This window comes from Lissotriton vulgaris, chromosome 4_1, assembly GCF_964263255.1.
Source record: "Lissotriton vulgaris chromosome 4_1, aLisVul1.2, whole genome shotgun sequence".
NCBI lineage: Eukaryota > Metazoa > Chordata > Amphibia > Caudata > Salamandridae > Lissotriton > Lissotriton vulgaris.
Genome location: NC_141691.1, coordinates 1,559,654,007 through 1,559,677,231, shown reverse-complemented (window position 1 = coordinate 1,559,677,231; position 23,225 = coordinate 1,559,654,007). Strand labels below are relative to the sequence as shown.

At 42.1% G+C, this 23,225-nt stretch overlaps 1 protein-coding gene across 1 annotated transcript in view; it reads left to right on the top strand.

Moving 5' to 3' along the window:
* GGH (gamma-glutamyl hydrolase) overlaps nucleotides 1-22,942 on the top strand; it is a 227,472-nt gene extending 204,530 nt beyond the window's left edge. The window contains exons 6-9 of the mRNA XM_086965799.1: nucleotides 2,341-2,447; nucleotides 2,537-2,627; nucleotides 14,965-15,102; nucleotides 18,521-22,942. Coding sequence (XP_086821925.1) covers nucleotides 2,341-2,447; nucleotides 2,537-2,627; nucleotides 14,965-15,102; nucleotides 18,521-18,642 — 458 coding nt within the window. The 3' untranslated portion in view covers nucleotides 18,643-22,942. The remainder of the gene's footprint in view (nucleotides 1-2,340; nucleotides 2,448-2,536; nucleotides 2,628-14,964; nucleotides 15,103-18,520) is intronic.
* Nucleotides 22,943-23,225: the final 283 nt, after the last annotated feature.

The window sequence follows — 23,225 nt, the reverse complement described above, 5'->3', positions numbered from 1 at the left end:
AACATAGAGTTGAAAGTTATTAAACCTTAAGAATTGATATGTGCCTTTCAAACCAATGAAAATCTTAAATAGACAATATAGCTCAAGCAGAATGTGTACAATCAGAACATATAATTATGAAAAATATGTATGTTCCCCAAGGGAAACCTCTTATGACTTCTGTGAACTCTCTCTCCTTGTGAACGTTAGTCTTTTTTTTGTGCCCGTGAAAGTTACCTTGTAGAATAGGAAGTTTATAGTAGAAGGCGGGAACTTCCTGTGAGGGAGGAGCTGTAAGGAAAACAAAATTCACTTCTGAGGTGCGCAGGATGCCTCTTCAAAATGGAGATACGACCTCAAACAATGAAAATCCTTGACCTCTCAAAAGTACACCTCTGATTTGTAGTTTGATCCGTTGTGTGGCTGTTTTTCCCTGCGTCGAGTGTAGACCCTTTAATGACCGAGGTGTCAACGGAACAGTCTGGTAGTCGCGTTGACAGGCCCTTTGCCACACCTGAAACAGCCTGAGGAGAATGTCACACCCCGAGCCACACGCGCTCCTCCGACTCCCCACGCAGCGTCCTCCTGGCGAAATCCGCGCCGACTCGCTGCCTCACCAGCTGACCTATGCTGCCTGAGTCACTACTGGAAGGTGAACCTTCGCATCCGTGCTACTTTAGGAAGCTAGTAGATCACCAGACACTGCTTTTAACAAACGGCGGTAATGTTGCCCAGGACCACCAAATAACTACTCTGGCTTGGCAACTTGCACTGAATGCTGCCTACAGATGGTCGAAACCCCTTCCAGCCTCTGTGCCTCGAGAAATAGGGGTACGGTCTCCTCACGCTTGACTTCACCTCCGATGATGATACCAGAACAGTGTTAAACACCTGATTGCCACCCCAAGACACAGAGGTTTTCTACGGGATGGAAGCTACCCCGAGAAAATCAAGAGGGGCCAGTCTTGAAACCCAAGTCCCTCACAAGAGGAGAGAAATAAATTAAATGAAGTTCACAGATGACGAAAAGGTGAAATAACACCTCACCACTTAGAGGAAACTTGAAGAGAAAGGTCCTTTGAAGACTTGACTGGACCGGCAAGGCGAAATTGCATCAGGGGAAGGTACAGCGCTGTACCTGTCACAGCATCCATTGTCTCGTTTCCAAGATCTATTGTCCCGTTGCCAAGATGAAGTAGAGATCCACGCAGAAGGTAAAAGATGATTTCTTTATTGGTAAGAAGAAAAACTGTACCCTCAGCTTGTCAGTGCCCCAGTCATCTGAAGCACAGCTTGTGAACATTCTAAAGCTGCCTTCACCTGAAGGTTCTAAGAACTAACTAAGAGGAAACCAGGAGCGTGGGGGTGGTGGTGGAGGAGTGTACCAAGAGTGAAGATTATACCAAGGTGTCTAAAATCAAGTGAGTCCCACTGATCCTTTTCCTTCATAATACGCTTTACCCATCAAGATTTAAAATGTGTCCAAAGCAATAGTCAAACAATGGCTAAACTTTTCTAGATCACCAGTTGCCTCATCAGTTGGAAAAGCAATAACTTTGGTCTGTTGATTTTGGTAATGGGTTACAAGTTAATGAGTTAGACGTTTGACCAGTGAGTGTATGTGCTTTATACTTTTGTTTGTCATTTGTTCTTCAATAAATTGAGGTGGACTTAATACAGTAACTCCACAATGTGGTTTGTAAAGTCCTTCAAAATGTATCTGTTTACTTCAAAATACCTTATATATTCTCAGATCCTCACATAGGTTTACTTATTTTTCAAGCTTAACATGTGTGTTCTGACATCAACTTTTGTTCATTTTAGGCTGGATGTACAAAAATGAAATTGGTAAAATGTGCTGCAAATTGCGCACTGACTGGTTAGGAATCCATTCTATTTTTACGAACCAACATTATACATTTCTAAAAATATTGTAACCTCATCTACAGAGTGGTGACTATTTACCCAGAATATCCAAAAGGAATTTTGTTTAAAAAAATAATGGTCACAGATCTAGTGTGGATGCTCTCCTTTGCTAGGGGTAGATGAGAAAGGACAATATTTGCATTGATTTTACACAGTTTTAGATGTAGTTACTACTTCTTTTGGCAGACCATATTGCATCTGGTCATCGGTAAGGGCACATGCATCCATGTTTCTGCCATTCCAGTGAGGAAAACGACTGAGCTATGCCCTTTTGATCTCTTTGCCTGATTGGTACACCAGACTGCAATCAGGCTGATGCACTCACAAATAAAAAATAAAATAAATATATATGACTCATATGTTTATATTCATTGTTCGATACTATAGTGATACTAATGTTTTGCTTTGATTTACCCAAGTGTTTCTGGTCTTAAGTTCCAGATAAAAGTAAGATTTTCAGAGATGTCCCCAAGGATCTAGTGAAAGCCCTAGCAACAAAACCCCTAACAGCAAATTTCCACGACTGGAGTCTTTCAGTAAAGGTACGTGGAGATAGTTCTGTGGCAAAATGTTAATTGTGTGTTTTTTAATCTGGATTACCTTTTCATGTTGTATTTTTGTTTGATTTCAGAATTATACTGACAATGAGAAACTGAGGACGTTTTATAAAGTGTTAACCACCAACACAGATGGTCAGGTGGAATTTGTATCCACGATGGAAGGTATATATCAGTTTGCTCAATAATTTTAAAACAGCCAAAAAGTATGGGAAAAATTGAGCCAGATTAAAATGGACACATTGCAATTCGTTATCCATGAGTCGGGAGCAGCAGTTATTACTCTGTCATTTTTTTTTTCAAAATGAGGTATCAAAAGTCTCATGACTTCAAAGTTAAAAGCCCAATTATTGAAAAGTACTGTACTGACATGATTGGTTTAGTATTTTCATGGTCTCTTTGATTGTCTCAGAAGAAGTCTTTTGATCATATGTAATCCAGAATTCATTGTCCAGCCAACTGTAGTATACACTGAGTCTTCATTGTTTTGAAAACCACCAGCAATTAATCCTAGGAGGGAAGAAGTTCCGCGTGTGCTTAGTTGGGGCCTTGACATTCAGCTTCCATTTGGTTTGATTTGAAGTGTCCTTTGAAGATGGTCCTAAGGTGAAAGTTAATTTCCCTAGCTGAGCTGACTTCTATGTTTTCAGCTAAAGAAAGCAAAATATGTTGATTTCTCAACTACCCGAACCAATATTGATTCCAGCAGGTATTCGCGTTAATACATTTCTGTGAATTACTAGATGCTATCAAGATCACGTCAACCTCAAACCAGACGCCGACACAAATTCTTCACAAGTAAACAGAATAGAAACTCAAAGTTATAGAAGATGGGAGAATGAAAAGTTGGTGAACTGAAAGTGTGTACTGGTTCCTATTCTAGGACAATGATCGGTAATAAAATCAGTTTCTTTACACAGTTTGTTGTCCATGAGAACGTAAGGAAGAAATCCTAGTACTAGTAACTGTTTTTTTCTAGGCAGCATAGATTATTCACTTGAAAAAACTGTCCAACAGCCTTAGCAAAAAACGATGTCCTTCAGATGCTGAGGTTCTCAGAAATAAACACTCAATCAATAGCTGGATAAATCGAAATAGCACTTTTGTTGTGTTTATGCTTTTTTGACAATGTTTCAAAGCATGCATGGTTAGCACAAAAGAACTTTAAAACAAATAACGCCACTAAATTACTTTGCTTAACTGTCTGGTAGCTTGGCACATAAGGCAGTAAGGTTTAACTTAGAGGCACTGTTTAAAGTATTTATGAGACTAGCTAAGAATGGGGTTGACATGATATTTATATTTTAAGGATCATAGTGACTCAGTTTTGTTTTGTCAAGAGGTGGTGGCACCTGCTGGGTGTCCTTTAAAAGCCCTCACCCACCAACCTAGTTGGTGGCATGCTTCATCATCGGGCCCACCCAGTGACACCTAGCGTGTCCCGGGTGTGCTACGACGCCTGGTTACAGCGGAGCAGGTATGTCACTGTGTGTGCGGTGAAGGGTGATAAGTTTGTGAGTTTAAAACGGCTTGGCAGGGGTCCCAGTACCCAGAGGGTAAAGACACTTTATTACCTGGGCCTCCGTCAGCAGTTAAAAATAAGGCTGTGGGACGTTAGAGGCGAGTTACGACCTCCCACGTCCTTTAGAGTGTCAACATGTTTCAGCCAGTGCCTTATCAATATGCTGGCTTTCTTCAGGACTGATAAAAAGGTGTGTGCAATTAAAACTAGTGGGTGCGTAGTGCAGGCTATGTGTCTACACGCCCTAAAGTGTATCTAAGTGTGAGAGGGGGGATTCCCTTCTCAAGATCACGCTAGTTTTAAGTTGTTTTCTCTTCAAGGTTATTGAAGTGGCAAGGGGTTGGCCAGGATTTCTGGCCAGCGCCGGCTTTGGACCTGTTGTGCCTCCTTCTCAGAACCGGTCTGCGAAGGAGGCACAACAGGTCCAAAGCCGGCGCTGGCCAGAAATCCTGGCCAACCCCTTGCCACTTCAATAACCTTGAAGAGAAAACAACTTAAAACTAGCGTGATCTTGAGAAGGGAATCCCCCCTCTCACACTTAGATACACTTTAGGGCGTGTAGACACATAGCCTGCACTACACACCCACTAGTTTTAATTGCACACACCTTTTTATCAGTCCTGAAGAAAGCCAGCATATTGATAAGGCACTGGCTGAAACATGTTGACACTCTAAAGGGCGTGGGAGGTCGTAACTCGCCTCTAACGTCCCACAGCCTTATTTTTAACCACTGACGGAGGCCCAGGTAATAAAGTGTCTTTACCCTCTGGGTACTGGGACCCCCGCCAAGCCGTTTTAAACTCACAAACTTATCACCCTTCACCGCACACACAGTGGCATACCTGCTCCGCTGTAACCAGGCGTCGTAGCACACCCGGGACACGCTAGGTGTCACTGGGTGGGCCCGATGATGAAGCATGCCACCAACTAGGTTGGTGGGTAAGGGCTTTTAAAGGACACCCAGCAGGTGCCACCACCTCTTGACAAAACAAAACTGAGTCACTATGATCCTTAAAATATAAATATCATGTCAACCCCATTCTTAGCTAGTCTCTTTTAGATTAATTGACATATAAACCGGGGATCTGGACTAGCTATCTGGTCCTCTCTCTCCCTCTTGATACACGTACGTAAAGTATTTATGAGGCATATAAACAGCAATGAAGTGAAATTACAACAGAAGAGAAATCCCACACAAATGTAGAAAAAGAAAGTACATTTTAATAAAAGTTTGATGACTAAATCACATTAGCAGAATTTGAGATATGCAATTTAAAATATTTGGGTAGAAATTGTGCCTAAAAGCACAACAAGCCGAATGTGGTTTTCTGGTCATACTGGACCAGGGCAAAATTAGAAGTTCAGGTCATCCACAATGGAGCCTGGGCCAGATACAGGGTCAACTTACTCCCACTGAACAAAGTACCTTGAATCCTGGTTGCAGAGCGTTGTGTGGATGCGCTGGGCAGCAGTGGTTCTGAGGATCTGCAGGCTATGATGTGAAGGCCTGCATTGGGGATGTGTTGTGTACCTGGGGTTCCACTAGGACCACAGCTGGGCTGGCAGAGCACCTTCGAGGGACCATGCTTGTGGTGGCACCACTTGGGGTGTTATTTATTTATTTATTTATTTATTTATTTATTTATTAAGTTTATGTGTCAGCGCAACAGCTACCCAAAAAGGGTTTCCTGGTGCCGGGGGGGGGGGGGAACAGCAAAGAGACTGGAGAGAACTACTGACCAAAGAGCTAGGTCTTCAGAGTTTTGCGGAATAAAAGAAGGTTGGATTGTGCACGGAGAGACAGCGGCAAAGTATTCCATAGGACAGGACCCAAGTATGAGAAGGAGCGCCCTGCCATATGGGAAAGTCTGGTCTTAGGGACTTGGAATTTTGGTAGTGTAGAAGACCGGAGAGTGCGAGAAGGGACGTAAAGATGCGCTAGGCATTGTAAGTAGAGGGGAGACGCTGCATGCTTAATGCGGAACATGTAAGTAAGGGCCTTAAACACAACCCGTTTCTCCACCGAGAGCCAGTGGAGGCTACTAAGCGGCCTGAAGGCCGAAGCGGTTTTGGAAGCTCGGCAAAGTAATCTGGCAGCAGAGTTTTGGACTCGCTGCAACTTATGCGTTACATCCTTATTGACGCCCAGATAAAGGATGTTCCCGTAGTCCAGCCTTGATGTAACGAGGGCCAGTGTTGGGGCCCCCAGAGATTTTGATCTTTGTCCTGGACCAGGACCTCTGTTTTTTCGCCATTAAGTTTTAGGAAGTTGGCGTTCATCCAGGTCATAACTTTGCTTAGGCCTGTTTTGAGGATAGACGGCTCGGAGGATCTGGGTGTCATCAGCGTGGGAGAATAGCGACAGCCCAGAATCCTCTACCAACACTGCCAGGGGTCTAACATAAATATTAAAGAGCAGGGGGCTGAGAATTTAGCCCTGTGGGAGCCTGTAAGGTGAAGAGTAGGGCTTAGATTTAGCAGTAGATGAAAAAACCTGGAAGGTACGATTGGAAAGGAAAGACGCAAGCCAGTTCAGGGCCGTCCCAGTGACCCCAGAGGAGTGGAGGGCCTTTATAAGTAAGGTATGGGAGACCGTATCAAAGGCCGCGCTGAGGTCCAGCAATACCAGGGCCATAGTTCCACCTGCATCCAGGTTCTGTCTGTGCATTTCAGTCACACCTAAAAGTGTGGCCTCCGTAAAGTAACCGGTCCTAAAGCCCGATTCGGAAGATGGAGAAGCTCATTGGTTTCGATGAACCTGGATAGATGTCCATTTATGTGTCTCTCCAAAATTTTTGAGAGAGCATGGAGTAGTGAAATTGGACGGTAATTAGAGGGAAGCGCAGGGTCCGAATTAGGTTTTTCTAATAATGGGATGACCATTGCGTGTTTCCAATCTGGGGGAACAAAGGACTTCCTAAGAGAGGCATTAAGAAGGTCAAGAGTGTAATACAGTGACTGTTGTTCAATTTGTTGTAGAACCGTGATGGGAAGTAAATCGCAAGGGGATCCCAATTTTATTTTATTAAGGAGTTGTGTAAGTGTCACCATGTCTAGAAGTGGCCAGGCATCAAGTGAGTTCTTACATATGTGGTTGGGAGCAAGGGTAGTGCAGGCTCACAGCAGGCAGAGTCCAGGTGCAGCGTTCAAGATGGTAGAAGCCTTTTCCGTCCCAGAGGTTCTGATCAGGATGCCAGCCAGCTAGGCCCTTAGAGTCACTCTGGTGGTCCGGGGTTTAAGATGCGGGTCCAATCCTTCCCACTCAGGCAGCAGGGCAGCAGAGCAGCACAGCAGTCCCCCTTCTGCATCTTCCACAGGCCCAGATGTATACTGAAGAGTGCGTCTCAAGGTTCTGTTTTTATACCTGATGCCTTCTTTAAATGAGACTGTTTGCTTTTAAGTGGGGCTGCCCAGATCCCCTCCATTCTGCCAGTGATGACCAATCCAGGCACACTAATCCCTCTATTTTGGGGCTGCTGTCTAAGAGGAATATACAAAGTACAACTGCCAACTATACTTAATTCATGTAACCCAGGAACAGACTGTAGGCACCAAATAGAGCAGGAAAATGCCAAATTTCTAAAAGTAACATTTTCAAAATTGTGATTTAAAATCTAATTTTGCCATTGAAGGGAATTTTAAATTACAATTTTCCGGACACCTAACATAAAATTCCCACCCGCTTCCAATCAAAAGTTAGCACTTATTAAATATAATAAAGCAACGCTATGGGAGTGGTTGGCACCTCAGGAGTGAAAAACAAAGTTGTGAGTTTTTCACTGCCAGGACATGTAAAACTTTAAAGTACATGTCCAACCTTCTAATTACAATGTACCCTACCCTCTGGAATGTCTAGGACCTACTTTAGGGATGACTTATAAGTAATACGAGGTTAGTTTAAGGCTTAGCAAGAGGGTTATTTTGTAAAAACAAATTGGAAGTTTAAAGATGTCATCAAGCTGCAATGGAGTTCTGAGAAATGTTTTAAGTGGTCTCTTGAGTGGGTGACACAATAAGTGCTGCAAGCCCACTTGTAACATTTAATACAACAGCCCTGGATACATGCTATACCACTTTAATAGTGACTTGTAAGTAAATTAAATATGCCACTCAAGTGTAATTCAATGTTACCAAGTTTTAAGAAGTAATCACAAGCATTTTAGCACCGGTTAGCAATGGTAAAGTGCACAGAGTCCTAAAGCCAACAAAATAAATTCATAAAAATAGCAGGGGTGGAGAGAAAAAGGTTAGGCGTGACACTGCAGAAAGGGCCAAGTCCAACATACTGGATTGGCTGCCTGTGAAAGCTTTCCATAGAGACAGCCCAGTCTCTGCTATTAAAAATGTGTTTGCTCTCCTGACTGCAAATAGATCAGGGAAGCTGCAAGTCTGGTGGAAGAGGTACTCTGCCATGTTAATAATGGAGTACCTGGCCCATCAAACTCTGAATAAGGCCCCAAGTCTCTGCAAAGGAAATGCTGTGGGATCCTTCAATTCAGTTGTATAGTAGAAGGTCTAAAGAAAACCCCCCAGAAATTAATGCATTTATTGTTCAGCTATTCATAATACCCAGTATCATCGACTTGTTTGCTTTTACTCAGTACAAATGATTCACTGTCAATTATGAACTTGTGTTTTTTCCCCTTGTTCTCCAGAAGCCATGATTCCCAGTGCCATGTTTGGCTATAAAGATACATTTACAGATGAACATAGGCTATACTTATGCCTGTCTGGTATTGACAGAAGGATGCCCGACAGACAGTAATGGTTTTACTGCTGAAGATTTACCCTCCAAAAGTAGTAAACCCACGCATATGTTCGGTTGTGAAAGGAGTGGGTTGCCTTGACAGTTTGTAATTACCCACTGTCAGTTTGTTTGTACTAACCAGCTCTGATCTGATCCTTTGCTTTCCTGGAGATGCTCAAAGATTTTTCTTCTTAACAACACAGTATAAATATAGAAACGCCAGTACACACACAGGGGATCCCCATAACATTATTACTGATTGCCATAATCAACCCACCCCACCCTCCTGAGTTCACGCCACTGCAGTGTTCAGCCCTTAATATATCCACCACATTCACCCATATCTTATGAGGTTTCCCACGACACTCTCGAGCTAGGTAAATCAGTTCTTCCAGTTTAGCCAAATGATGCATGCATGACCTCCATTCCCTCACAGAGGTGAGGCATCTGGTGACTTCCAATATTTAACCACATCCCTATTAGCTAGTAATGTTCCTAGCCGCCCCAAGTCCCAACCCCTCTTGTGCCTCACATCTCATCCTCTAGGCTGACCAACACGATTCTGGCTAAGGCCTCCAACTTTTGGCCCAACACCTCTAGCAGAGTCACAAATTTGGACTGCCAGTATTTCTGAATAATAGAACATGTACATACAATGGGATAGAAGTCACTGACATCTCCTTGGCATCTAGTGAAAGCTGTGTCTGAAAGTTTGTGGTCTTTCCTCAAACTTTGCGGTGTATAGTAGGTACAGTCAATTAATCAAGCAATCAGGATTTATACAGCACGGCTAATCACCTGATAGGGTATCTAGGCACTTACAGGCCCTGGTGGCTTATTCAACTAGCTAGGTCTTGAGAGCCATTCAGAATTCCAGAAGTGACGTGATGGTCTGAAGATGCGCGGGGAGGCTGTTTTAGGTCTTTGCTGCAATGTGGGTGAAGAAGTGTCCTCCACTTCTGCTTCAGTAGATGCGGGGAGTTTGGGTTAGTGAAAGGGAGGTGGTGTGTAGTTTTCTCAACGGTTGGTGTAAGTTCAGGCGGTGGTCAATGCAGGTGGGTCTTTGGTTTTGTAGAACCTTGTACGCGTGGGTCAGCTGCTTGAATTCTCATCTCATCTATACTGAGAGCCAGTGGAGGTTCCTGTGGTGTTAGTTTGTCGGGAAAGGCAGAGGACTGGTCTGCTGCGGCTTTCTGTATGATCTGAAGTCTCTGTAGAAGGTGAGTAGTGATTCCTACGTAAATGGCAGTGCCGTAGTCCAGTCGGCTGGTAATGAGGGCTTATGTCACGGTGCATCTTGTGTGTAGGGGTAGCCACTTAAAGATCTTACGTAGCATGCGCAGAGTGAGGAAGCATGCAGAGGAGATGGCGTTCATCTGTTATTTCATGGTGAGCTTGTTGTCAATGATGATTATGAGGTTTCTGGCATGGTTGGAGGGAGTGGATGCGGGTTGTAAGTCTGATGGCCTCCACAAGTCATTCCATGTGTTGCTGCTGCTGCCAAAGATCAGTACTTCTGTCTTGTCAGGCGTTCAGCTGCAAGCATTTGTTCTTAATCCAGTCAGTGATGTTTGTCATGCATCTGTGGAAGTTGGTTCTGGTGGGGTCATCGGTGAGTGAGACTATGAATTGGGTGTCGTCTGTGTAGGAAATTATGTTGAGACCATGGGATCTAACGATGTTGGCCAGCATCATCTTATATGCATTGAAGAGCATGGGGCTGAGGGATGAGCCCTCGGAGTGGCTGTAGGTGATCTCCTTGGGTTCAGAGGTGAAAGGTGGGAGGTGGATACTCTGGGTTCTTCCGTGAAGAAGGTGATTCATCTGGGCGCGTCCCCTTAGATGCCAGTATGGTGGAGTCTTTCGAGGTGATGGTTCCCAAATGCCTCCTTGTCTTCCAATACTGTAAATTATAGACAGTGGGTCACTATCATTGAGCAGAGGGTCTAGGCTCTCAGGGGCCCAGAAGTCAGTACGAAAAATGTAATTTTCCATCCTCCGAGCAAGTGATTTCCAATACAGTCCGCTAGGTTTTAGTAGCTGACAACCAGGAGAGCCACTACTCTGTGGCTGTATGTCTCTTTGAGTGTGGGGGGTCTTAGGTCTTCTGAAAGTTGCTGCGTGCCTTGCCTGTGGACTGTCGGCTAGGGATGGACCTTGATCACACTTCCTGAAAGGAAGAAGGGTTCAGATTACACCTGGAGATGGAAGTTGGGTGTGCCTTAGTAGGTTTTTATGACTACTAGATCCATTGCTGCCCGGAAAGGGAGTTGAGGAGGCCTAAAGCCTGGAAAAATTACCCAGACAACGGTCAAGGAAGTCGTGGAAAGGGCAAGGAGCATGGGAAACCAGAATGTCCCATAGTGGATGTGGATGGGGTGCTGGAGGAGGCCCCAGAGCCTACTGGGGAGGACATTGTCTCCCATGGTGATCTGCTTGAGCTTGCTGGATGGCAAGAATAGGGGAACCCATCAAGGATGACTTCTGTAAAGCACAGACAGAGTGCAAGACCTCAGAGGGCATGAGGCAGCAAGCTGAAGCCCAGACAGCTACTGATACCTCTTGGGATCACTGCATATATTGGGAGAATTACCTCCTGCATAGTGAGCCTAAGGCACCTGTGCATGGGACGACACATGCATTGGTAGTCTCTCACTGCTACAGGGCCTTACTGGGGCTGGCTCGTGAGATATCCCTGGCAAGACATCTCCGATAGGACAAGGCATTTGCCAGGCATTCCCACACACTTTTATTGGACCTGGATGAAGATTTCCTCAGATACGTTCTGGAGGACGTGTTTAACTTGCCAGGCCAGTGGTAAGACAGGCAGAAAACTGAAATCTCCCCTGAACCCTTTGCCTGTCATTGGCACCCCCTCTGAAAGGGTGGGCATCGACATTGTAGGGCCCTTGGACCGCAAGACAGCTTCAGGCAACAGGTTTATCTTGGTCTTGGTGGAGCATGCTATTAGATCCCAGAGGCCATACCTCTAAGGAGTGCAACTGCACCTGCAGTAGCTAGGGTCCTGATGGGGATTTTCACAAAAGTGGGGTTCTCCAAGGAAGTGGTGTCTGATAGGGGCACCAACTTTGTGTGTGCATGTGGAAGGAATATGGGGTAACTTACAAGTTCTCCACATCCTACCATCCACAAACAAATGGGCTTGTTAAGACATTCGGCAAGACCCTGAAGGGCATGATTACAGGCCTACATGAGCCCATAAGGTTGAAGTGGGACAACATCTTACCATTCCTGCGCTTTGCCTACAGGGAGTTGCCATAGAGGGGTGTTTGGATTTAACCCCTTTGGACTGCTATATGGTCACCTTGTTAGGGGACTTCTCAGTCTGCTTAAGGAGGAGTGGGAGCAAGCTCCCAAGAAGTCTGCTGAGGATTTGGTTAGCTATATGCCGGTACCAGATGGCCAAGTTCTGACAAGAGGCTTCTGAAAACTTCGAGCTACCCAGGAGGTGATGAAGCAGTGGTATGACCAGGCGGTTACCCCTGTGAAATTATAGCCTGGGCAAAAGTGTAGGTAATGGAGCCTTTTGAGCCCAGGACCCTTCCAAGACCATTGGACTGCACCTTATGAAATAGTTGAGAAGAAAGGGGCGGTCACCTACCTGGTGGACCTCAAGACCCCCCGACACCCCTTAAAGGTCTTCCATATCAACCGTCTAAAGCCACACGTTGAGAAGTCTGATGTCACCATGCTGTTGATGGGGAGGTGGAGGTGGAGAGTGAACCTTTCCGTGACCTTCTGTAATCAAAAGAGAGTGATGGGTCAGCAGAGGGACTGTCGCCCATTCTTGGTACAATTTGCCTCTCTGTTTTGCCTCACTCTTGGGCCTACACATCTGTGTACCCATGACATTGACACAGGAGACAGCCCTCCCTGTCACAAACAAAATATACAGGCTGTCTGATAAAGTGAGGGTTAGAATCAAGGAGGAAGTCTCTAAGATGTTGGAGCTAGAATGATTGAGCACTCCAGTAGCCCTTAGTCCATCCCAGTGGTGCAGGTGCCAAAAGCTGCCCCCACCGTGTTCTATAGGCAGCTCAACTCATTACTAAAACTTCACAGAGCTGATGAGCAAATCGATAGGTTAGGTGCTGCCAAGTTCCTGAGCACTTTTGATTTAACTTCAGGTGTACGCAGATTGCCCTAACTAAAGGGGCTAAATAGAGGTTACCTTTTCCACTCTAGAGGGCTACTTTCAGTTTAAAGTGATATTCTTTGGCCTGGAAATGGTGAACTAGGTTTTGGTTGGTATGAAGACCTTCAATGATGCTTACTTGGATGATATAACTGTCTTCAGTAACAGCTGGAAAGACCACCTCTTTCTCCTGCCGGAAGTGCTTTAGGCCTGAAAAACGCAGGCCTGACTATCAAGGCCAATAAGTGCCTCAGAGCAAGGCACAGGGTAGTTTTATTGCAGTTCAGTGATGAGGGCCTAGACAAGCCTGTACCTTTAATCTCTATGAGATTACTCTCTGAGAAACAGAGGTGGAGTGCTAATGAACGAAAAGCCTTTGCTGTGGTCTGGGCACTGAAGGAGTTGAGACCATAGTTGCTTGGGACACACCTGAGTTCAGATGGACCACAGGCTCCTCAGATGGCTAAAGCAAATGAGGGGTGAGAATCCTAAGTTGTTGAAGTGGGTCATCTCCCTACAGGGAATGGAGTTTACCATGGAATTTGGGGCCACATGTACAAAGCTATTTTGTGGTGGCAAATGTGCTGATTTACAGAATCGACCCATTTGTGAACGCAAAAGGCATTTTCAAATGTACGAATCCCTAACTGGGATTTAGTGACCGATTACCGAATTGCAATATGGGTTTGTGAATTGTTATTTGAAAGGGGTGTGTTTAGGGTGCCCCTTCCAAATACCAATTCACATTGGTAATTACAAATGTTTTGTGCCCAAAATGTGATGGCACAACATTCACACTTTATCACCAACTCAAAGTTGGTGATGAGCCATTCGCAAAAATAAAAATTAAACGCTTAATTTTTTTCTTTTTAAATGTACCCTGTTGTCATTTAAGGAAAACTGGCTGTGTTAAAAAAAATTGCCTTAATTAAAAGCAATCACATACATTGTGGTCTGCTGACCCCCAGCAAGCCCCCATTGCTGTGATTTTTGCGATTCCCAATAGGTCACAAACTGACACCTCCTTCATTAATATTCATGAGGTAGGTCTACTTGCAACCTACTGGGGTTCGCAGAATGTGTATAATACTTTTGTTCATTATAGATTGCGATTACCAAATAGTGAATGGCCAAATTTGCTATTGGGTAATTGCAAGCACTAAGCTTCATACATGTGGCCCATGAGAAGTCAGTATAGTGAGATCATAATAAGCAAGATGTGGCCACTTACCTCCATAGCACTAGGGATGCTAGGGATACTTCTTTGAAATCCAGATCAGTAATGAAAATATTGATTCCTCGTAGGAATTTTATTTAAAATTGTACCCATTTGGCAAATGAATTGATGAGGGCTTGTAGGTTGTTTCTCGTCCAAGAGGACTCCAAGATACTTAATGCCCAGTTTGAATGGCGACAAGGGCAGATCAAGAGGAGCTCTGTTATAAGCAGACAATGGGGCGTCATTCTTGCTTAATAGTGAGAGAGTGGGCAATGAATTCTACATCTACAAATAAGTCCCCATTTTGTATCCTCATGCATGTTATCATAACTCTCTCCTACTCTGCCTCTATTATTGTGACATCTGTCAGACTACTTTAGCACATGCTGCCACATTGATTATGGTGCATCCATCACACTGTGCAATTGATTAAAGCTAGAGCTAACCTGGAAACCAATCCTCAGTGTTATGGTTAAGGTAGTTAAGTTGACACACTGCCAACAGGTATAGTCTACAGCCCTACTTCATTTTAGCGTTTGGACCGACAGAGCAATTCAATATTGGATTGTAGCTTGGGGAAGTGAAGGGGGTCAAACCATGCTATGGCTGTCGCAGCTTCTGCACGGCTGACATTGAATTAGTTACACAAATATACTTCATGTCGTACTACCAGCTTCCCTTGTAGTGGGTGCTTCATGCCTAGTGATCATATCCAGTTTAATGGTGCTCTCCGCGTTGTAGCCGGTGTTGATTGAGGACTGTACTATTTATGTTAACTCCTTAGGGGAATTGACAAGGGCTGGTTGTGAATCCTACACTCTCAATAACCACATATCATGTCCTCTTTGTTTCCCGCAGCATACAAGTATCCAATCTATGGCACGCAGTGGCACCCAGAGAAAAACCCTTATGAGTGGAAGTTTCCATCAAGCACATCGCATTCCCTGCAGTCTATTAAAGTAGCATTTTACATGGCTTCTTTCTTGGTTAATGAAGGTAAGAAGTGATGCCTGAAGCTTTTTCGTCTTGGACCTGCATGCACATGTCACAAATTGTAAATATTTTATAAGCATTGTTTTTTTCAGATCCACACTGACTTCTAGTAGTCAGCCCTTCAGTGAGCCCCAGATAATATGACTGGCTGTGTAGTAAAGGCATCACATCTCCTATTAGTTTGGTAATAATATGTAGACTCTACCACACGACACACAACCTGTGTAATTCCCCAACCCACTAACTACACTTTTGTGTCGCCTGCAGTGTCAACATTTTATCCCCATTAATAATTTACCCGTAGCTGGTACTTTTTACAAAAGCATGCTGTAACAATCAGTCTATTTGTCTTTAAATTGAAATTCAAATAATTTGATATTTATCTAATGTATCGTTGTGAGATATGTATGTACATTTTGGAGTCCTTTAAATATCAAATAGCTGAAAATAGATGAGATATATTTATAGCAAATGAAGAGAACAGAAGCAATTTAGAACAATGCCTACTTTTAATTGATCGTAGTTCTTCCTTAAAAAAGTATGCCGCTGTGTTCAGAGGTAAGAAAAGAAATTGTCTCATCACTGAGATCACTGTCATTCCATATTTCTACCGGAAGTTTTAAAGAATAAGGTGGACTTAAAGCACTTTCTACAAAACAAAAAACATTGTGCCTACTTATTAAACGTTTTCAAGAAGAATCGGAAAGACATGCATCTGAATTTTGTTTTCTTATGATTTGAATAATCTTTTTTCTGGGATTCACAAAGAGCCCTGGATTGTGCAGAGAAATCTATGCAGCTTATACATGTCCATGTCTACTTTCTACTGATCTGTGAATACTGTACATTCTTGCAGACAGTCAATCAACAGACAGTCAACAGTACATCAGCTGCAAACGTACATTGGCTTTCTTTTTGTTATGCTTTTCTACTCCATAGGATAGATAGCTTTCCTTGGGTTTATGTTGTTTTTTTCTCAGTTTTTCTTTCCTCTGGCATAATGTGCAAAAAAATAAAAGTCCATGTGTGTGCAGTGCTACGAACAGTTGGCAAAAACATTTTGTAAGTGTTTTGCTAACGGTGCAACAATCTATTTGCATGCATTTTCTGAAGACCCATCACGTTCGCATACAGAGTAAGAGATCTAACTAGGCATAAGATGTTATTGTAAACAGGAGGTGTACGGCATTGGGGCTCAGAAGCTGTATTTTGGCATGAGCCCATTTTCTGTCACGGAGCAAGCCCGGTATGCTATTCAAGGTTTCTCTCATGTGCAAGAATCCCATCTGGTTCTTAGAACCTTACTGCTGGCTTTGGTTTAAGTTTAATGCATAAACTCATTCCAGACCTTGTAAGGTTCTTTCAGCGATTGTCTGCAGCACCAATATCTGTCTTCAAACATTTGGGGTCTGATAAAGTTGCAATAGTACCTTTTCAATGGTAATATTGTATGCCTGTGTTGTCTTACATTTCAAATCCTTGGGGTTATTGCTAATGCGTCCCAAAAATTAACTAGGTCAGCAAACATGTCACAATGTTCTCCAATCATCTACAACATTTCACGTCATGATAAACATTGTATGCAAGCATGTACACATTCTGTTAAATTAACTTGCAGATATAAATATTTAGGAAATACAACTTCATTTTTATTATTTTGCGTGTGCTTACAGCTTGATACAACCGAGTATGCATTTACAATCTGACTGTGTCACTAATATTGTATTTTATGTTATGTATAGGCTTGTGTATAAACCTTTTGAATCAAAAGTATTTCATTGTAACCATACCCCTTCATGAAGGGGAAAAAACTGATAGTCAAGCTCTGCGTGGCATATAGTATTATAAAACCTGTTACTCTGACTGCTGTCTAAAGCAAACATGAACTGATGACTTTGGAATTAATGTGTGTACTCTTAGATTTTCTGTGGACACATGCCACGTTACTTGGAATGCAGCAGAGAACTCCTCTCCTCCTGCCCATCTGTTGAAATATGTATTATTATGTTATGAAACTTCTGATGGCTACATTGTTGTCACCTCTAGTTTCATAGATTGAACATTTAACTCCAGTATTGGGCATTTGGTGTGTGTTCTGATAGGACCAGAGAGCCTGAAACTTTACATCTGAAGAGAGTTAAACGTGCAGTCCATCCTTGTATCTCCTGAAGCTAGAAACACATTGCTGTTTAAAATAACTCTTTGATATACTGGATTTTGAGCCAAAGCAACCTCTGAGCTCTTTCTGTAAAGAAACCGCTGGTTAATGGCTTCCTCTATAGAACAGGACTCTCATCCCGAGGACCTTTACCTTGTGTGGTGAGGCGCCGGATGTGGAAGCAGACCGAGCATCTATCCCTTGTCACTCTATTGTTGGGATCATGGCAAGTGCTGAGCTCAATGCAGGTGCGTGTCCTACGCTCCCACATTGACGGACTAGTTGCAGCATGATGCACGTGTCTCCATTCATGCTTATAATGTGTTGATGCCCCATACCTCATTTGCTGAGGTACCATGTGTTTTTAATCTATACTACATCTCAAGCAAAGCATATTCAGTGCTTCACTCATTCAGTTTCGAAATCACCCTAAAACCTGTTTGATTAAACAAGCATTTGATATCTACGAGATGCTACTCTCACATTTGGATCAGTGCCAAAAGGCCGTGGGGGATAGAGCATTCTACAGATGATGTTAGCATGTTATACACAGAGGGTAGCATTGGCAGATCCACGTTTGGACTCCCACAATTATCATAATTTGTAACAGGTGAGGACTTCGGCCAAATGGTAGTCTTGACTACATGCAGTATGGCGAATTCTGGTTTGGCTCTGCTTGTAATGCAGACCCCTTGAAGTAGTGCAACATTATGATGTGATGGTATATCCAGGGACTTCCTCTTAATGAACTGCGACCAGTTGTCAATTTGTCTGTGATGTCATTTGACAAAAGCTACTCTGTCCGACTACCTGTCAGGAACATGCATATCTTTTCTGCTTTCACTACTATTCTTAGTCCACCACAGGCTTTTACAATTTTAAAATCCTTGGCTCTTCATGACCTGAACCAACAACAACCAATGGTCAGTGCCATTTCTTTCTTTCATGGGAATATCTCTATGATGATATAGTTTCAGGCACTAAATTAAACATTGTGGTTAATTGTCCCCCAAGTATCATGTAGACAAACCTTGGCAAACCCGATGGGATCCATTTGCCAAAAACGCTTGAAGACATAATCTTGTTCAGAATGATTCATAATAATGGATTCTATATACACTTGTAATAGGACAATGAATGTAATTAAGAGTCTCCAATCCTACTCGCACTAATCTATGTAGATAATGTGGTGCCAAGGAGTTGAATTTTGTAAATGATTTTGGATACATAAGCATTAAAAATATATATTTTCCTCTTTTATAGCCAGGAAAAATTATCACCATTTTGTGGAGAAAGAAGAAGAAATGAAAGCATTGATACAGAACTACAATCCAGTTTACACTGCAAACATTTCAGTGTTCGACCAAATCTATTTTTTTGATTGAATATGCATTCAGTGGTAGATTGTGATATGTACTTTGGCTTTCTCCAGCTCAGTTTGTCTATACTTCCTGTGTCATAATTCAAAGACTTGCACGAATTGAGACAGCAGATCAAGGTGTGCGGCGACTATCTTAAGAACTTTGAATAGGATTGTGTTTAGTTTAATATGTGTATGATGCATTAATACCAATTTGGAGCTGGCTTCAGTCATTGGTTAGTGACATAAATTTACTTCAGGGTTCCTAATCTGTGTTCTTTAGCCCGGAGAGACATACACTTATTTCTGGTGTGAGCTTGTTCCTGCAATCAATATTTTATGATTGACTGTGACACGATCATAGATAATTGTGTAATGCCACTAGTTTATACTAATATATTTAATTGCAGTCACATGAAAACATATATACTCTTCCTTATGTGAATGAGCATAAATGTGTACATATTTACTGCCCTGTGTGTAGCACTGGGCCACTGTTGCCATTGAAAGATTTGAAAGATTCTGGTAACAAAATGCACTATGATTGAGACCAAAGGCAGCTAGTTTATTAAAGAGGTCATCTAGTGAAAATAAAAAAAGATCGCTTTACCCAATCTTTAATCCCCAATATTATGGGCCGGCAAATGTCTCTTTGATGCCCAGTTTGGTTTGAAAAGCTCTAGAGTATTTCATTTTGGTTGAAAATCGGTAATTCCTGAAAAAGTCATGCCTGTTCGTTTTAATTTTTGAAAATATCAATACATGTGGGAGAGCATCAGGAAACAGCCTCAACTGATTCAGAACTCTGTATGCTAAATTCTACACAAACGTATATTTCAAACATTCTAGTAAAGGTAACTTAAAATACAAGTTGGGTGTGGAGAGCTTAAAGAACCCACCAGTATTTGACTGTGACAATGTTGTAGTAATTTGAAGATTGTTGTCCTTTTGTAAATGTTTCACACACAAACCTGAATGCTTATTAATGTGGAACATATATTCAACTTTATTGCCAAAGACACCGAAATTATGACGCATAAGACTCTTCAATGAAATTAGCAGAGAACAGGAAAAGCATATTGCCTATCCTCTTTGTTGAGAGTTGTCACTGAGTGCAGTCTGTTTCTCAAAAATACCAACATTTGTTAAGAAATGGGGACCAAAGCAGATGGATCCACATTAATGCAATGTGTATTTTGTTTTTTGTGTACTAAAGGAGATTGCTTGAGGATTCTGTGTTCACATCTCTTGAACTGTAACTTGAAGAGGCCTTGCTGCTGGTTAGCTTGGTGGTTGTCAGATGATGTTAGTCATGGTTTTAGAGGAGTAAATACAAATTTAGTATTGTACTCTCTATGCAGCACCTCATGGAATGGTAGTTTAAAGTGTAAAGTGGAGATGTACTCAGAGCTTTCACCACATATTCTCTATTTTACTTTAATTCTGTTGTTGTTACTGTTTTTATTCCTTTTTGAACTGTCTCCTTTATAACTTTACCAAAAGGTAGTAGCGTCTCATCTGTAGCCAGTGATCCATAGAAATTCTCCAATCACTTTGAATAATACAATTTGAAAGTAAGAGGACAATTTACGATCAATTCTTTACCAATTGTCTATGGTAAAGAAATAAGACCCATCATCTATTGTAGTGATTGACATCCTCTCTGTGTTCTGTAGGCTTATTGCACCGCCTCCTATAACACTTTGGATCAATCCTAAGGATGCCATGTGAGCCAAAGTCTACTGTTCTTATAATATTCCTCTGTCAGTTGGAGCAAAGATCATTGTATTTCCCTCCTTTCTTGCTTCACACATAGTTTGAAGGGTACATTGCACCCTAAGACACTAGCTAGGAGATTAATAACCACGCCATACCCTTTACTACTGAGTATCTGCTTGGGAAACTCTCTTCGACAGTGCTACTTCCACAAATAAGTGACTGATACCAGTTTGTTTTGGACACAGAACAGAACTCCAGATTTCAAAAGAATTAACAAATGATCTTATCTTACTCCATTGACCACAAATGTGCGTTCACTTTATACACACAAAGTTCCATTTGTCCCATATGGGTTGGAACTCACCTGCAGTCATATGCTGCCCAACATTTGAAATCCAAGAAGAAAAAAACAAAAACAGGAAGGGGTGTGGATGTATACAGCGTGAGTCACATGCGTATGGTGTCAAGCGTAGTGTGCATGAAATACACAAAACTGCCTTCAGGCAGTAAACTAGTAACTAGGATGGGTTTCATATATTACTGAGATTGACAGGGGCATTGACATTTTAAATGCATATGTTGACCCATTATTTTTGTGCTCTTCATGAAAATCTGGATCTTACAAACGGATTCTGAAGATATGCTCATCTTCTAAAAAGACCAAGACAAATCTTGGTATAAAAGCTCACTAAAAATACAGGACATTCTCCAAGTACTAATAAGAAAAATAATTGCGTGACTTAAATGTGTTCACATTTTGAGAGTACATTTCTCTGAATTACATAGTAGCCTTGGAGCAGAGTTAGTTGTGTGGTGGTCTTCATGTCATTGGTGGCATCAAAGCTGTTGTAATGGTAGAAAGTAATAAGGACTTCAATCATTGGTGAATAATTAGGTGTCTTGAATTTATAGAAGGGGTAAAAATAATAGGACGTATTTAGTATACATCAGATGGATAGAATAAAAGTGATAGGAAAAGAGTATTTTGAACTAAAAATGCAACGTAAAAGAGAAGTACTTGAATAGCATATTTCTTTCTAATGTCAAAGTCTGTTATGTTCCCTTATTGCTGCTCAATTACATTTGAACTGCATACAGGTAGAATTAGTGGTGTAGTTGGCTCAAGGATTAAAAAAAATTATATTGCTCGAGCAAACCACAGGCTTTAGACCAACTCAGTGCAATGTGTCAGCAAACTGCTGGACATTTACTAACTGGTGGTTTAAAATTTCCAATTCAGATAACAAAATTTCATCAGTCAGAGCTGAAGCAGGTCCATCCAGTGGGTGACAGAAAAGGCCGCAAAATCCTTACATTCAGTGTTCTGATTTGCATAGACGTTAGCACTTATTTTTTGTATTATTTGATGTTACTTGATACCTTTAGATTGTAGGCGTTTGCCAAGTCACAATACAATGTTAATAGTTGTTCAAATGCACAGTAAATATTGGCATTATTTTTAACTCCATAAATATAATTTATTTTTACTGTTTATTTATTCTACATCGTTAGCTCTATGGGTGTTTGAGCAAGACACAGTGAATTTATACATTTAGTTGTTGTGTTGCTTGGATTCAGCATGTGTCTGTTTGACAAAAGCGATCAATGCAGCCAGTAGTTGAGAACAATCAATTGTGACCAATCAGTGATGTATCCATTAAAAAATAGCTGAATTTGAAAAAATCAGAAGAAGTAGACCTGTCCTGGCTGTTTTACATTTTTAGATTTTTCTACCAGATATGAGGGTTTCTATGGAGTATTACACAATAATCCTCATTTGAATTTATTTGCAAGAAAATTCAGTTTGGTGGCCAGTACAGACAGCCTGCATACTGAAGGAGTCAAGCCTTAGAGAATAGCGCTGTCCTGCACATCACAAGCTCACATTTGAGTTCCCAGGCTGATCATGGTTGACCGCCCAGTTGTGCACACTCCGTTTCCATCACAGTGGCCTAAACACACTTGGTTGTGATGCCATTTGATGTGATATAACATAGCGGGTTGTATGATGTACACAATGAGGACCTTGTCCTCCTGCCTGGGCGGTGTGACCCTGTTGCAGTGTTCACACAGCAGTGAAGGACTGTGGACAGTAGACGAGGGGCGCGTGTGAGCACTATCACAACTTGCTTTTCCATGCTACATGCCAAGAGAAGTGTGTCAACACCTTTAACATAGGCGAGTAGCATTTGAAGTACATTAAGTTAAAGAAACGTCCTCTTTAGGGAATGCAACATTCCAGTTGTGTCACTAACCAGAGTGTCTTTCCAATAACTGCAAACACTTGACTAAGTGCGATGACTTGAAACTCCCGCCTTTCAGTCTCACTCAAATGTGCGCTGCAGCAGAGGGGACTCGCTGTCGACTGTACGATCTACTTTGTAACTGTGTGTGCTGCATTGAAACTGATGTGTTTTACCAGCTGCAACTTCCGGACACTCATGGAAACCCTGCTGGGACCACACGAAATATGCTTCTTGTTAAGCGATGCCTTTCCTTGCTGTACTTTTCTGTATAAGTGACCACGATTTTAGTTGTTTGCAGTTATATGATGATTTGTCTATGATGAATGCACAGTGATATTTTATTAAAGATTGTCAAAAGGATGGTGACCATTTTCTTGCTGATTCATTTATCTATGCACACCGTTTTATGTCCAGCAGTATCATTCAATGATTTATTTTTCAAAGCTTATAGGTTAATAAATCTACATAGTGGTTCTTTCTAAAAGCTCATGGTGCAGCTTGTAACTATGTAATCATGTCATGAATGATGTAATATGTGACATGATCAGCAGTGGATTGCGGGTGCGCGATATATAGTTAGTGCAACTAACTATATATGAAATTTCAATGGTTTTGTGTGAGTAAAATAAGGTTTTGTAAATGC